The sequence below is a fragment of the Leopardus geoffroyi genome, chromosome E1, assembly GCF_018350155.1.
Source record: "Leopardus geoffroyi isolate Oge1 chromosome E1, O.geoffroyi_Oge1_pat1.0, whole genome shotgun sequence".
Taxonomy (NCBI): domain Eukaryota; kingdom Metazoa; phylum Chordata; class Mammalia; order Carnivora; family Felidae; genus Leopardus; species Leopardus geoffroyi.
This window is the reverse complement of record NC_059330.1, coordinates 60,864,492-60,876,417: the sequence shown is the minus strand read 5'-3', so window position 1 is coordinate 60,876,417 and position 11,926 is coordinate 60,864,492. Positions and strand designations below refer to the sequence as shown.

Sequence of the window (11,926 nt, the reverse complement as noted above, 5' to 3'; positions counted from 1 at the left end):
GGGACGCCAGCCCCAGCAGAGCGCCAGGCAGTGGTGTGCCCCGAGGTGGGGGCAGCAGTGGGCGGACAGGGGAGAGGGCAGGGGGTCGGCCAGGGGAGGCCGCGCTGGGGGCCGGAAGAGTGCGGTAGCAGAGAGAGGATGATCGATGGACGCCACGGGCGGGGGGTCTCTCGGGGAGGCGGTGAGGGGGCTGCTGGGAGGCAGGAGTTTGATTTCATTTCTTATCGGTCCTAGGCCGGTGGGTGCGAGGCCTGCGAAGCCGGCAGCCTCTGGCCGTCCTGTCCTGCGCCTGAAGCTTCAGCCCTTTGCCAGGCAGCCCCTCCCTCCCGGATCCCACTGCCTCAGGGGAGCCCGCCCTGCTGAGCCTGTCTTGCCCCAGTGGAGGCTGGGGCCACCTGAGGTCCCGGCATCGTGGAGTTTGGAGGCCTGGACGGAACGGACTGTCCCGGGGCAGCAGACCCGTGCCAGCCTGTGCTCGGGATCTGTACCGTGAGGCTGGCAGGGCAGGCTTGGCCCGGAGTGACCAGGAGAGACAAGCACACAGGCAGGATTCCCAAGTCCAGCTTGTGTATGGGGCCAGGGACCTCTACCTCGTGTTCCCAAAGGGCCCCTGGGCCCCTGCAGGAACCCGGCCCACGGGTCTGCCCTGTACCGACTCGGCCCTGACAGGGGACTCACTTTTCCTGGAGCTCTTCTCCCTCCTCCCTGGATGAGGCCCCTAGAAACTTCTGCCCTGCCTCTGTGCGTGTGTGTGTGTGTGTGTGTGTGCTTGCGTGCGCAGGTGCCTGTGTGGGTTTACGTGTGTGTCAATCTCTAGCCTCAAGTCTCCTAGGACCTGCGGCTCCCACTCCCTCTCTCTCAAGGATGTGCCTTGGCCCCCGCAGTCAGGACTGTCCTGCTGGCTGTCCCCCCACCCCATTGCCCTGGGGCTACTGCCATTGCCTTGCTTCTCCTGACCCCGGGAATCAGGGGCTTCCTAGCCTGACCCCCCAGCCTGCTGGTGGCCTCACCCCACCAGATTCCTCCATGCCCTCACTACTATCTCGGAAAAACCCTGTCCCCACCCCTGCCACTCAAGGCCTCTGGGGTCAGGACACGGCTGACCCCGGTCTCATCTGTGTCCCCCAAGCCCATCATGGGGACATGGTGCCCCCTGCCTGCCCTTTGCCCCTGCCCTTCCCCCTGTGTCCCTGCCCTTCCCTCTGTGTCCCTGGAAGCACTCCTGGGAGCATTACGGAGGACACTCAGGTCCCTTCTGACACAAGATGTGTCAATCCAGGTCTTAAGTTTGGGGTCGAAAATGGAACTTTCTCAGTTACTGCTCCAAGAAACGATGCAAAAAGCATTCTCATGTGCAGATGAATGGGGGCTGCAGGGACACTTTGGGGGCGTCTCTGGTCTCCAAGGCTGGGGGCTTCCTGGCACATCCTAAAATCAGGATTTGGGAAGTGGAGACCTGGGGTCTTGGTCAAGGTGCAAACCTAGGGCCATTCTCTTCCAAAAGCATCTGGGGTCCCAAGTGGGGCCAATGGCCGCAGACCCCACCTTCAGGGGCTGCCTGCAGGGGCAGGAGCTGTCCACCCCACGTTAGGATCCTAGTGGGGCCTTGAAAGGGATCAGGAAGGGCCTGGATGGTACTGAGTCTGACATGAAGCTGAGGCTGAGACCTGCCCGTGGGGTAGGAGCCGGGCCCCAGGGTAGCGTGTAGAGGCTGTGAGGGGTGGGGACAGGTCTAGAACCCTTCCCTGTGGGCTCTCTGTGGACAGAGCCTGGTGGCCTCAGTGTCCCCAGAAGGCCTAGCTCAGACACGGCACGCAGGAGGCATGAGATAAACTCCCATGCTGCAAAGGGGTGTGATCTGAACCCCCCAGTTCCTGCCCTGGAATGCCATCCCCCAGCTGCCCCCTCCTCCCCGAGCAATGTGAGGCTGTCTTTTCCTACCCTGCGGCAGGCTGGGTGGCACGTGCCCACCATGTCAGGGCAGCTGGACCAGGCCCCTGCAAAGGAAGATGTGCGTCCCCCCCAAGCAGACCGACAGACCCCGCCCTGTGCTGTGGGAGGCATCCTGAAGAGGCTTCCCACCCCTCCACAGCCCATCCCCGCTGCCAGGCCGGGACAGGGGTGCAGAGCTCAGGGTTTATCGTCCCAGTGCTGACACTGTGCAGAATGGAGCCACGCGGGAGCTGGGAGGGTCGGGGACAGGGGTGGGTCACAGAACAGCGGCGCCACAGGGACCGCACCGCAGCCAGGAGAGGAATGTGCCTGCCACGGGTCCCAGCAGGCCCTGGCCGGGCACTCACTGTATCTACTGCTGTGGGTGGTGAAAACTCTGTGGGCCACGGTCTTCAGAAGCTGGTTCCGGGCCTGACGGACCCCTCTGACCCTCCCACAGACCCTCCTAGATGGTCTGGGTACCAGGAAGATGGCTGGGCTGCTGATGCTGAACTGAGCCATGCAGAAGGGAGAGGAGAGAACTTTCTGGATGAAGACTAAGTGATGGGGGACAGTGGGGGCCTAGGAGGGGCTCCAGGGGGCAGACTGCATTCTGGGCCCCTTCCCTGCAGGACTCAAGCCTCCCCCACCTCTCGACCCCGGCGCTCACGTGGGGCCCCGGGACGCTCAGGCGCAGACCGCTCTAGAGGCCGCCGGAGACAGGGTGATGTTCTCGGTGGCCTGCTGGCTGCCGGAGGACAGCGAGTGGCCGGAGCCGCGCTGGAAGCGGACCCGGCACGGCAGGGAGGGGCCGGCGCCGGCGGGCCGGCGGGCGCTCCTGGCGCGGAGCGAGCGCCGGCGGTACTCGCGGTAGTTCTTGGTGAGCAGCGTGTAGAGGAAGGGGTTGACGCAGCTGTTGCCATAGGTGAGGCAGGTGGTCAGGTAGTTGACGATGCGCGCGGTGCGCGGCGTCAGCGTCTGGGCCCCGCGGTACTGGGCGAGGAGCTGCCACAGCCAGAAGGGCAGGAAGCAGGCCCAGAAGAGCAGCACGATGCCCAGGATGAGGTAGAGCACCTTGGGGTTGGGCAGCCGCCGCGTCTGCGTGAAGGAGGCCCGCTGGGACAGCCAGTAGGCCCGGGCCAGGCGCATGTACAGCAGCCCGATGACCGTGCCGGGCCCCACGATGCTCGTCCCGAAGAGCAGGGTCAGGTAGGCGCGGTGGGCACGCGGGCCCCACACCGGGAGGCAGAGGCTCTTGCGGCCCCTGTGGACCAGCCGGATGGCCAGCATCATGGGCAGCGCCAGCAGCAGCGCCAGCAGCCACGTGCCCAGGGCGAGGACCTTGCGGTAACCCTTGGAGCGCTGCACCGTGTCCAGCGGCCTCAGCACCGCGGCGTAGCGCTCGCTGCTCATGACGGTCAGGGTGAAGATGCTGGCGTGCATGGTCAGGAAGTCCAGGCTGAAGAGAACTCGGCAGCCCACGTCGCCGAAGTGCCACTCCTTGGTGACGTAGGTGGCCACGATGAAGGGGATGCTGAGCAGGTAGAGGAGGTCGGCCAGCGCCAGGTTGACGACATAGACAGACATGGAGGCCGAGGTGTGCAGGACGCGGCACATGACCACCAGCGTGTACACGTTGCCGGCCACGCCCACCACGCCCATGGCCGACAGCACTGCCCCGATGGCACCCGTGGCCACCAGGTCCTCCAGGGAGCTGGGCTCTGTGGGGCTGGCCCACGAGCGGTTGAGGGATGCGTTGGGGGCAGCAGACGGCTCGGGGAAACCGCTCACGGGCGCGGGGCTCAGCGCCATCTCACGCGGGGCTCCGTGCGGGGGCGTGCTGCTCCTTTGGACACGGAGGGGGCATCTGTGGGCAACGAGCGTGCTCTGTGGGAGAAGATGCTCATTAAAGATGCAGCTGAGGCAACCACCATGCTCCCAGAAGGCTGTGTGAGGGCACAGTCCCCACCGGGCTCAGGGGCCTGCAGAGGGACAAGGCTCATCGTCTCCCGATGCCCCTTTGGGGACTCTCTGTTCAGAGCCCTACAGCTCTGCCTCATTTTCCCCAGCTTTCCAGGGGGCCCAGAGAACCACCCAGACCAGCTGTCCCTAGTGCATGCCTCCGCAGCACCCCCAGCCCAGCCTCAGAGCAAGTCCAAAGGCCTGTGGGGTTGACTGGTCTTTTCTGCAAACCAGAACACCGCAGGGCAGCCCCAGGGGGTGGGGGCAGCAGTGAGTGGAGCCAGGAGTCCTCCCCAGGCCGAGGGCTGTGCTATTCACAGAGTCCTTTCTCCCAACTGTTTTCTCCTGCACACTTCAAAAAAATGTGTTTAGATTACTAAAGTAATATTCACCGATTTTAAAAGTTAAACCAGGAAAATATTCCCCCTGGCGAACAGGGGAAGCACCTGTAATCTCTCTTTATCCACAGGGGGGAAATGAGCCTTGAGTCCTACCTCATGCCATTCACAAAATAATTCAAGGTGGATTGTGGACCTGTGTATAATAGGTTAAATCAACCAAGCTAGCTAGCTTCTGGAAGAAATGCAGAATACCTGCGTGACCACGGGCAGGCAAAAATTTCTCAAAAAAGAACAGAAAACACTTGAAATAAAACAGGAGACCAAGCAGGTGGACTTCATTAAAATCAGCGACTTCGCTGAGAGTAAAAATGTAAATTAAATCGTGAACCAGGAAAAGACTTTCAGAAGACAAAGAACTAGTAACCAAAATATATGAAAGAACTAAATAGACACAGACTAAGGACTCAATTGGAGGGGAAAAGAAAGAGATTTGAACAGGAACTCTTCAAAAGAAGTATCCAAATGGCCCAAAAGCACATGAAGAAATGCTCAACATCATCAGTCATCAGGGACGCAGAGTTCAAAACCACGGTGCGCCCAACCTAATGGCTACGATCAGAAAACAGATACAGGTGTCTGGGCTGATGGAGGAGCCGGCGGGAGAGTGAAATGGTGCAGCCCCTTTGGAAAGCAACGTGGCACCATCAGTAAAGCGGGCCACGTCCTCTTCCTGAGCCTGGGTCTGCCCCCGAGAGAGGTAAGTGCAATTCTCCACAAAGAGACAAGCGTGAGAATGTTGACAGCAGCTCATTTCTGATACCCAAGAGCTGGAAACAGCCCAAACTTCCATACGTAGAAGCGTGGATCAACAGACTGCCATCTCCCTAGAAGTGCTCTGCAGCAGTGGAGTGGGTGGGGTTGCCGCTTGAGTCGGTAACTTGGAGGAAACTCGCCCATGCTACGTTGAGCGAAGGAAACCAGACAGAAAACACAGCTGTGTGGGGCCCTTACGGGACGTTCGCGCACCGGCAAGATGCTCTGTGACAGTGGAGGTCAGAGTAGTGGTTACCTACTCTGTCAACTGGTAGGGGCACTGGGGAGTCCTCGGGGGGTGGGACTGAATCAGGCTATGTCTTGATCTGGGCGGTGGTCACACGCATGGGCACAGACACATGTACCTAAGACCTGTGCTTCCTGGACGAAGATTATCCTCACAAGAAGAAGAACCGCCCCCCCCAAAAAAAAACGTGGGATACTTAACTGCAGGGGGCGGGGTCTGTGTCACCCCACGTCCCTGTATCCAGGGATAATAATGGCTTCAGGCGTTCTCCCTCTGCACGTCCAGTGGCGGTAATAACAAGGGTGAGTCTGGACTGTCCCACCCTCAGTGACCAGAGCCCCGCGTGCTCTGAGGACCGGCCCAGCCTCCGGTCGGGTGCCCGGCCACGGTGCCCCTGTACCCCCCCTGCTGAGGGCTGCAGGCCTTGAGGGAGGGACCACCAGGAGGGATGTGAAGCCCCCCCCACCCCCGCCCGCCCAGATCCTGCGGCTTCCAAGAGGGCCTTGCGCTCACAGCCCGCAAGCAGCCCATGCCAGGCACCGCGGGGCCGGCGGGAGGGCGCCCCGACACCCGGACGCCCCTTTGCCTCGACGCCCCTGTCCTGCTCCCTGACAGCCCCACGCCCCCAGCCCCGGCCGCGCACTCGCGCTGGTGTCCTGCTCCTCACTTACCAAGCGTGGGGTCCGTCCCGAGTCCTGGGTCACCGAGCACGTCCCCAAGTTCCCGGGTCGGCGGAGGGGCGCCCGCCCCCAGGTCCCACCGGGAAAGCCGCACTCGCGTCCGGACCCGGACCCGGGTCGTCGCCGCCACCTGCCCCGCCGCCAGCTGAGAATGCGCCGCGCGGGTATTAATAACCCGGGGCCGAGGGGGGCGCTGGAAGGAGGGGAAGCGGCTGGGGGCGCTTGGGGGCGTAGGGGCGGTGCTGGAGGGAGGGGGCGGTGCTGGAGGCGGTGCTGGAGGAATGGGGGGCGGTGCTTGGGGAGGGGGCGGTGAGGGGGGCGGTGCTGGAGGAATGGGGGGCGGTGCGGGGGGCGGTGATGGAGAGAGGGAGAGGTGCGGGGGGCGGTGCTGGAGGAATGGGGGGCGGTGCGGGAGGCGGTGCTGGAGGAATGGGGGCGGAGCGGGGGGGAGGTGCTGGGGGGAGGGGGAGGTGCGGGGTCGGTGCTGGAGGGATGGAGGCGGTGCGGGGGGCGGTGCTGGAGTGAGGGGGCGGTGAGGGGGGCGGTGCTGGAGGAATGGGGGGCGGTGCGGGGGGCGGTGATGGAGAGAGGGAGAGGTGCGGGGGGCGGTGCTGGAGGAATGGGGGGCGGTGCGGGGGGCGGTGCTGGAGGGAGGGGGCGGTGTGGGGGCGGTGCTGGAGAGAGGGGAAGGTGCTGGAGGAAAGGGGGCGGTGCGGGAGGGGCGGTGCTGGAGGGGGGGAGGTGCGGGGGCAGTGCTGGACCAAAGGGGGCAGTGTGGGGGTGGTGCTGGAGGGAGGGGGCATGGCAGGGGGCGTGTTGGTGTTGGCTAGAGAAGAGTCCAGCACAAGTGGGATCCTTCCCGCTGGGAGAGAGGTGAGGAGGCGGGAGGGGGTGTCGAGGGGAGAGGCAGACGGGGTTAGGGGGCGCCTCCCCGGGTGGGAAAAGGCAGGAGCTGGAACACTAGGGCCAAGGACCATAGGTCGCGGTCAGTGGCCGGCAGCCCAAGTGGGAGTCTGAGCAGGGCTCACCCTGAGTGAAACAGACGCCTCGCCCCTCTGTGCCTGCTCCCCTCAGTTTCCCTGAGCTCCTGGGACCCTCGGTAGTCAATCAGGCCCTGGACCTGCGTGCAAGCTGCAGGGGGACAGTGGGGGGGGGTGTTGAGAGACTGACCAGGCCATGACCCAGTGGCATTAATGACATTCACATTGTGCAACCATCGCCATCTCCAAGTTTCTCCTTTTCCCAATCTGGAACTGTCCCATCAAACAGTGTCTCCACCCCGAATCTTATGTCTCTATGGGTGTCACTCCTCTAGAGACATCCTGTGAGGGATGTCATACAGAATTTGTTCTTTAATGTCTGGTTTCTTTCCCTTACTATAATGTTCTAAAGGGTCATCCGTGTAGTGTCTGAACTTCCTTTTCACTGCTGAATAAGGTTCCATTGTGTGTATGACCCACGTTCTGTCCTTCATCTGTGACCACTGTCTACGCCCCCTCTGGAAGCTGTTTTGTTTAACAATTTCCCGCCCCTTTTGTGGATGCTATTCTTTCCTTTATCGCTGAAAAATCTTAACCATCCTTATTGTCAGGTCTTTTCAATTTTTTTTTTAACGTTTATTTATTTTTGAGACAGAGACAGAGCATGAACAGGGGAGGGGCAGAGAGAGAGGGAGACACAGAAGCTGAAACAGGCTCCAGGCTCTGAGTGGTCAGCACAGAGCCCGACGCGGGGCTCGAACTCACGGACCGTGGGATCATGACCTGAGCCAAAGTCGGACGCTTAACCGACCGAGCCACCCAGGCGCCCCTTGTCAGGTCCTTTCAGACAGCTCCATCATTCTCAGGGAGCCCGGCACTCTATGAACACTGTTCCCCACTCCTCGCTGGCAGACGGAGACCTGAGCCTGTGGATCTCAGTTCAAGAGAGTCTCACTGCTCTTAGACAAGTGGACTGACTCATAGACGGGTCTGACTCTCACCCTCTCCCTCCATGGGCAGGTGACTCAGTCTGATGGGGCTTAGCATGTTGGGGCTTATCTGCCGCCTTTGGTCCAAACACCCCCATAACCCAAGAGTGTCCGGTCACAGAAACCTCCAGGATACAGCCCTTGGGCAGCTGCCAAGGTGGCCGAGCAGCTCAGCCTGAGGCCTGAGCCCTCAGGGCCACAGACTGGGAGGTACAGATGACCAAGGACAGTCATCATCAAAAACATGGGTCAGCTTCCTGCCCTTCCAGGATCCACCTTTGTGTCTCCTCCCCTGGTCATGCAGAGTCACAGGCCACACAGCCCACGGCCCTCTCTCCATTTGCACCCCGAGGAAAGGACAGGTGCACATCCAGCGTGCTTGCTGGACAGACCCACAGACAGTGGGGAAGGGGCTGGGCAACAGGAGCCAGGCATGGGGAGAGGAAGGTAGGGAGGGGCCCGAAGGTGCTGGTGGCCAGGGACGGCCCCTTGTCGGCGGGGGACACTGAGAACCTTCCTCTTCTGCGTGGTGACTCAGCCTGGACCTGAGAAGCTCACTGCTCAGTCCAGAGCCAGGGGCAGGGGCACGGGGCCAGGGCTCCTGCGAGAAATGGGAATTTGGGGCTGTTGCTGCCCTCAGGAGTTGTGGGGCCCCACGCCCTAAGTCTATTGTGCTCTGTGCAAAAGTAACTCCACGTGCCTGTGATTCACTATATGGACCATTAAATCATAAATTATAATCCTAAAACCCTCACTTCCCATAAATGTGAATTTAACTTTGCTTTTTGGGTTCATTATATTTTGAAATAATAATTTTTCTGTAAGAACTCATTTCCAATTGCATTACTAAATTCTGTGGAAAATGAGGTTCCATAGACAGAAATCTGGCTTCTTTACAGGTGCCCCATTCAGCCCCAGCACAGACTTGTCAAAGAGGCACATTCTTGTCACTGCCTCCTTTCTTCCCCTTAAACCGGCCAGAGAAGGATAAAGGGGAGGAGGCAGGACTAGGGGGTGGGGAAGTGCACCCCTGGCAGGGCCAGGCAAAGGCTGTCTGTGGGAGGAGGCCCACCTTGGCAGAAACGGCCAGGCTGTAGCCCCACCCGGAACTCAGGCAGGGCCATGGGCTCCCTGCACAGCCCACAGCTGAGGACACCTGGCCCCAGAAGGTCCCGGCAGGGATGTACCTGCCTGGCTGCCCCACGGCCTCCCCAGGACCCCTCCGTAGTCAGTGGCTAACTGCACTTTTCCAGAAGACCCTTCCCTTGGTGATGCTGCTAATGTTCCCCTTTGCTTTCAATTTCAGAAGCTGCACGTTTTCCAGTCCCGGTTCTAAACACCTCAGACAAACACAGGTCTCCAGTTGGGGGTGACCCCTGTTAACCAGTGGAGAGCCTCCAGTGTCTGAGCAAGCACTTGGGCTGGCACAGAGCAGTGTCAGGTGCAGAGTGCTCCCCTGACTTAAAATGACCTTGGTGGGGGCGCCTGGCTGGCTCAGTCAGTTGAGCGTCCGACTTCGGCTCAGGTCGTGGTCTTGTGGTTTGTGAATCCGAGCCCCATGTCGGGCTCTCTGCTGTCAGAGCAGAGCCCATTTTGGATCCTCCGTCTCCCTCTCGCTCTGCCTCTCCTCCACTCGTGTGCATGCTCTCTCTCTCTCTCTCTCTCTCAAAAATAAACATTAAAAGAAAATGTCCAAGCGTGGGGAAGCTGAGGTGCAGGGTGAGTGGGGAGAAATTTCAAGTACACGAAACAATGTCTTCTCCCAGTCCTGACCTTCGTCCCCTGGGGAAGGTACGTGGGTCCCCACCTCTTGGAGAGGCACCGTGGGTCTGAACACTGCAGCCTCCCCGGTCCCAGTGGGGCTACTCAGGCTTGGTGACCTGCGGAAAAGGCCTGATTAAGGTCTACAAAACCTCGGTTCTGAGTAAAAAGGCTGTTTGCAAAGCCCCTGAGAGCCATTCTGGGGTCTTCAAAGGTGGGACTTGACGTCCAAGTGAGGGCAGAAACTGCAGAGAAATCTGGAAGCAGATTTCTCCCGCAAGCAGTTTAACCAAGGCCCTGTGCGTCCGTGGAGTGTAACTCCTGACAGTGTCCGGGTAGCAGTGTGCAGAGGGTCCTTTCCCTCAGCATGGTGGCCCTACTCCTATCTCCCTCCGAAACAAGTTCAGGAGCTCCACTTCCTTCCTGAGGACCATTGACCCCATCCATGAAAGCAGCAGTGGGGTGCCCCAGCCCCAAAACTAATGGAGGGGCCTCTTCAAGGCGGTGGGTGTCCTGTCCCTGTACATCTCTCCCGGGAACTTCCTTCACCATCACCATCACCATGGTCACCGTAACCACCCACCAACATCGCCACTAGCATCACCATCTCCGTGACCATCACCACCATCTCCAGCATCGTCATCACCACCATCGCCATTATCACCACCGTCACCACCATCTCCACGACCAGCATCACCGCCACGGTCACCATTTTTACTCTCGCTCAGTATATAACACACAACTGTGACCACCATCTAGATCAAATGACTGTATTTTCAGTATTTGTTGCAGATTGTTGTTTTAGGAAATAATATATCCATAGCCCTCACTCCCTTTCTCCCCCCCCCCCCCCCCCCCAGAGCACCACTGCCCCGACTTTGGAGCAACTCGCAAACTTTTTTTTTGGCCAGGTATTTCCCGTGTGCAATCCATAATGTGCTTTAAAATGTTCATAAATGGGACCGTACTATCTTCTGTTTTCTCTCCGTCGGAAAAATAAGAGCTCCTTCACCCCTCCGAAAGGCTCTGGCGTATTCCACCGCATGCATCCCGGCTGGTTTCCAGGGACCCCCTCCACCCCATCCCAAGGGCCAGCAGCTGACCAGACTGACTCCGGCAGGGCTCCGGGCCGGACACAGAGGTGGTCGAGGAGATCTGGACTCCGGCTGTGTCAGTGGGAATCGGGTGCCTTCCCTTGTCGACGGGGTGGCCTCGGGGGAGTTACCGTACCTCTCTGTGCTTCAACATCCTCGTCTGTCAAGTGCCGCCGAAAGGAGAAGTGGCCTCATCAGAGTGCTGTGAGTTTTCAATGGGCTTAATGCGCGTGAGTGCTGCACGACGCAGGTGTGCAGGTGGCGCTCGGAAACCACGGGCTGTTAGGATGATGGTGGTGACGAAGATGAAGGTGATGCCGTGGTCCCTGCCGTCAGGGAGTTTTCTGTCTACGTGGTGAGAGCGGCGCTCAGCATGCACACGGCCGGCCACCCAGCCCCGGGGGACCTGCATCTGGGCAGCACCATTTGGCTCTTGGCAGTGGGAGGAGAAACCTCCCAGGTGGCAAGGGGAGCGGGTCCGGGAGGGTGTCCTGGCCGAGGGGCTACCTGGGCTGTGGGGCTGCTGGGATGTGGCAGGAGGAGGTTCTGCTAACTCTTAGGGGCCCGGGCAGTGTGACCCGCCAGGCAGCAGGCTGAAGACAGAGACTGAGATGGGACAGGCCACCTCAGTGTCCCAGCTGAGGCCGAGGTGGCCGTGAGTCCCCTGCTCCGGGGCCCTGGATACCTGCCCTGTGCAGGATGGGCTGTGCCCCAGCAGCAGCTGCAGCAGCAAGGCCCAGAGGCCCCCATGCCTGAGTGGCCAGAAGGTCCAACTCCAGAGGGGAGCGCCCCCTTCCTTGCAGTGCGTGGGCCCTCTGGGGGACAGGCTGCATCTGGACTCAGCGTCCCCTCCTCGTGTCCTGGCGGTGACTACAGCCCAGCCCTCCGCCTGTGACCCTGAGCACCTGCTCTACCCTGGGGTTGGGGGAGGAGAGTCTCAGACACCATTTGTCCTCCTACCTAAGACAGAAAGTGCTAGAGAATCCTGAGAAACATAAAGGGTTTCTGTGTGTAGATGGGGCAGGTCTCCTTCCCTGCAGCACCGCCTCCACCCACGTTGCCCCCAAACAAAGGAAACTCAGGGGCGGATTGGAGACACTCTGTTTTTCTCTGCTGTGTTTCCTCCA

General features: G+C 60.4%; 1 protein-coding gene across 1 annotated transcript; it reads right to left on the bottom strand.

Moving 5' to 3' along the window:
• Nucleotides 1-202: 202 nt before the first annotated feature.
• UTS2R (urotensin 2 receptor) lies at nt 203-6,173 on the bottom strand. Its single transcript, XM_045489979.1, has 2 exons — nt 5,967-6,173; nt 203-3,819 (listed from the first exon to the last, which is right to left on the bottom strand). The coding sequence occupies exon 2, from the start codon at nt 3,742-3,744 to the stop codon at nt 2,620-2,622; it is 1,125 nt and encodes a 374-aa protein (XP_045345935.1). The 5' UTR covers nt 3,745-3,819; nt 5,967-6,173; the 3' UTR covers nt 203-2,619.
• Between the last annotated feature and the right edge of the window lie 5,753 nt (nt 6,174-11,926).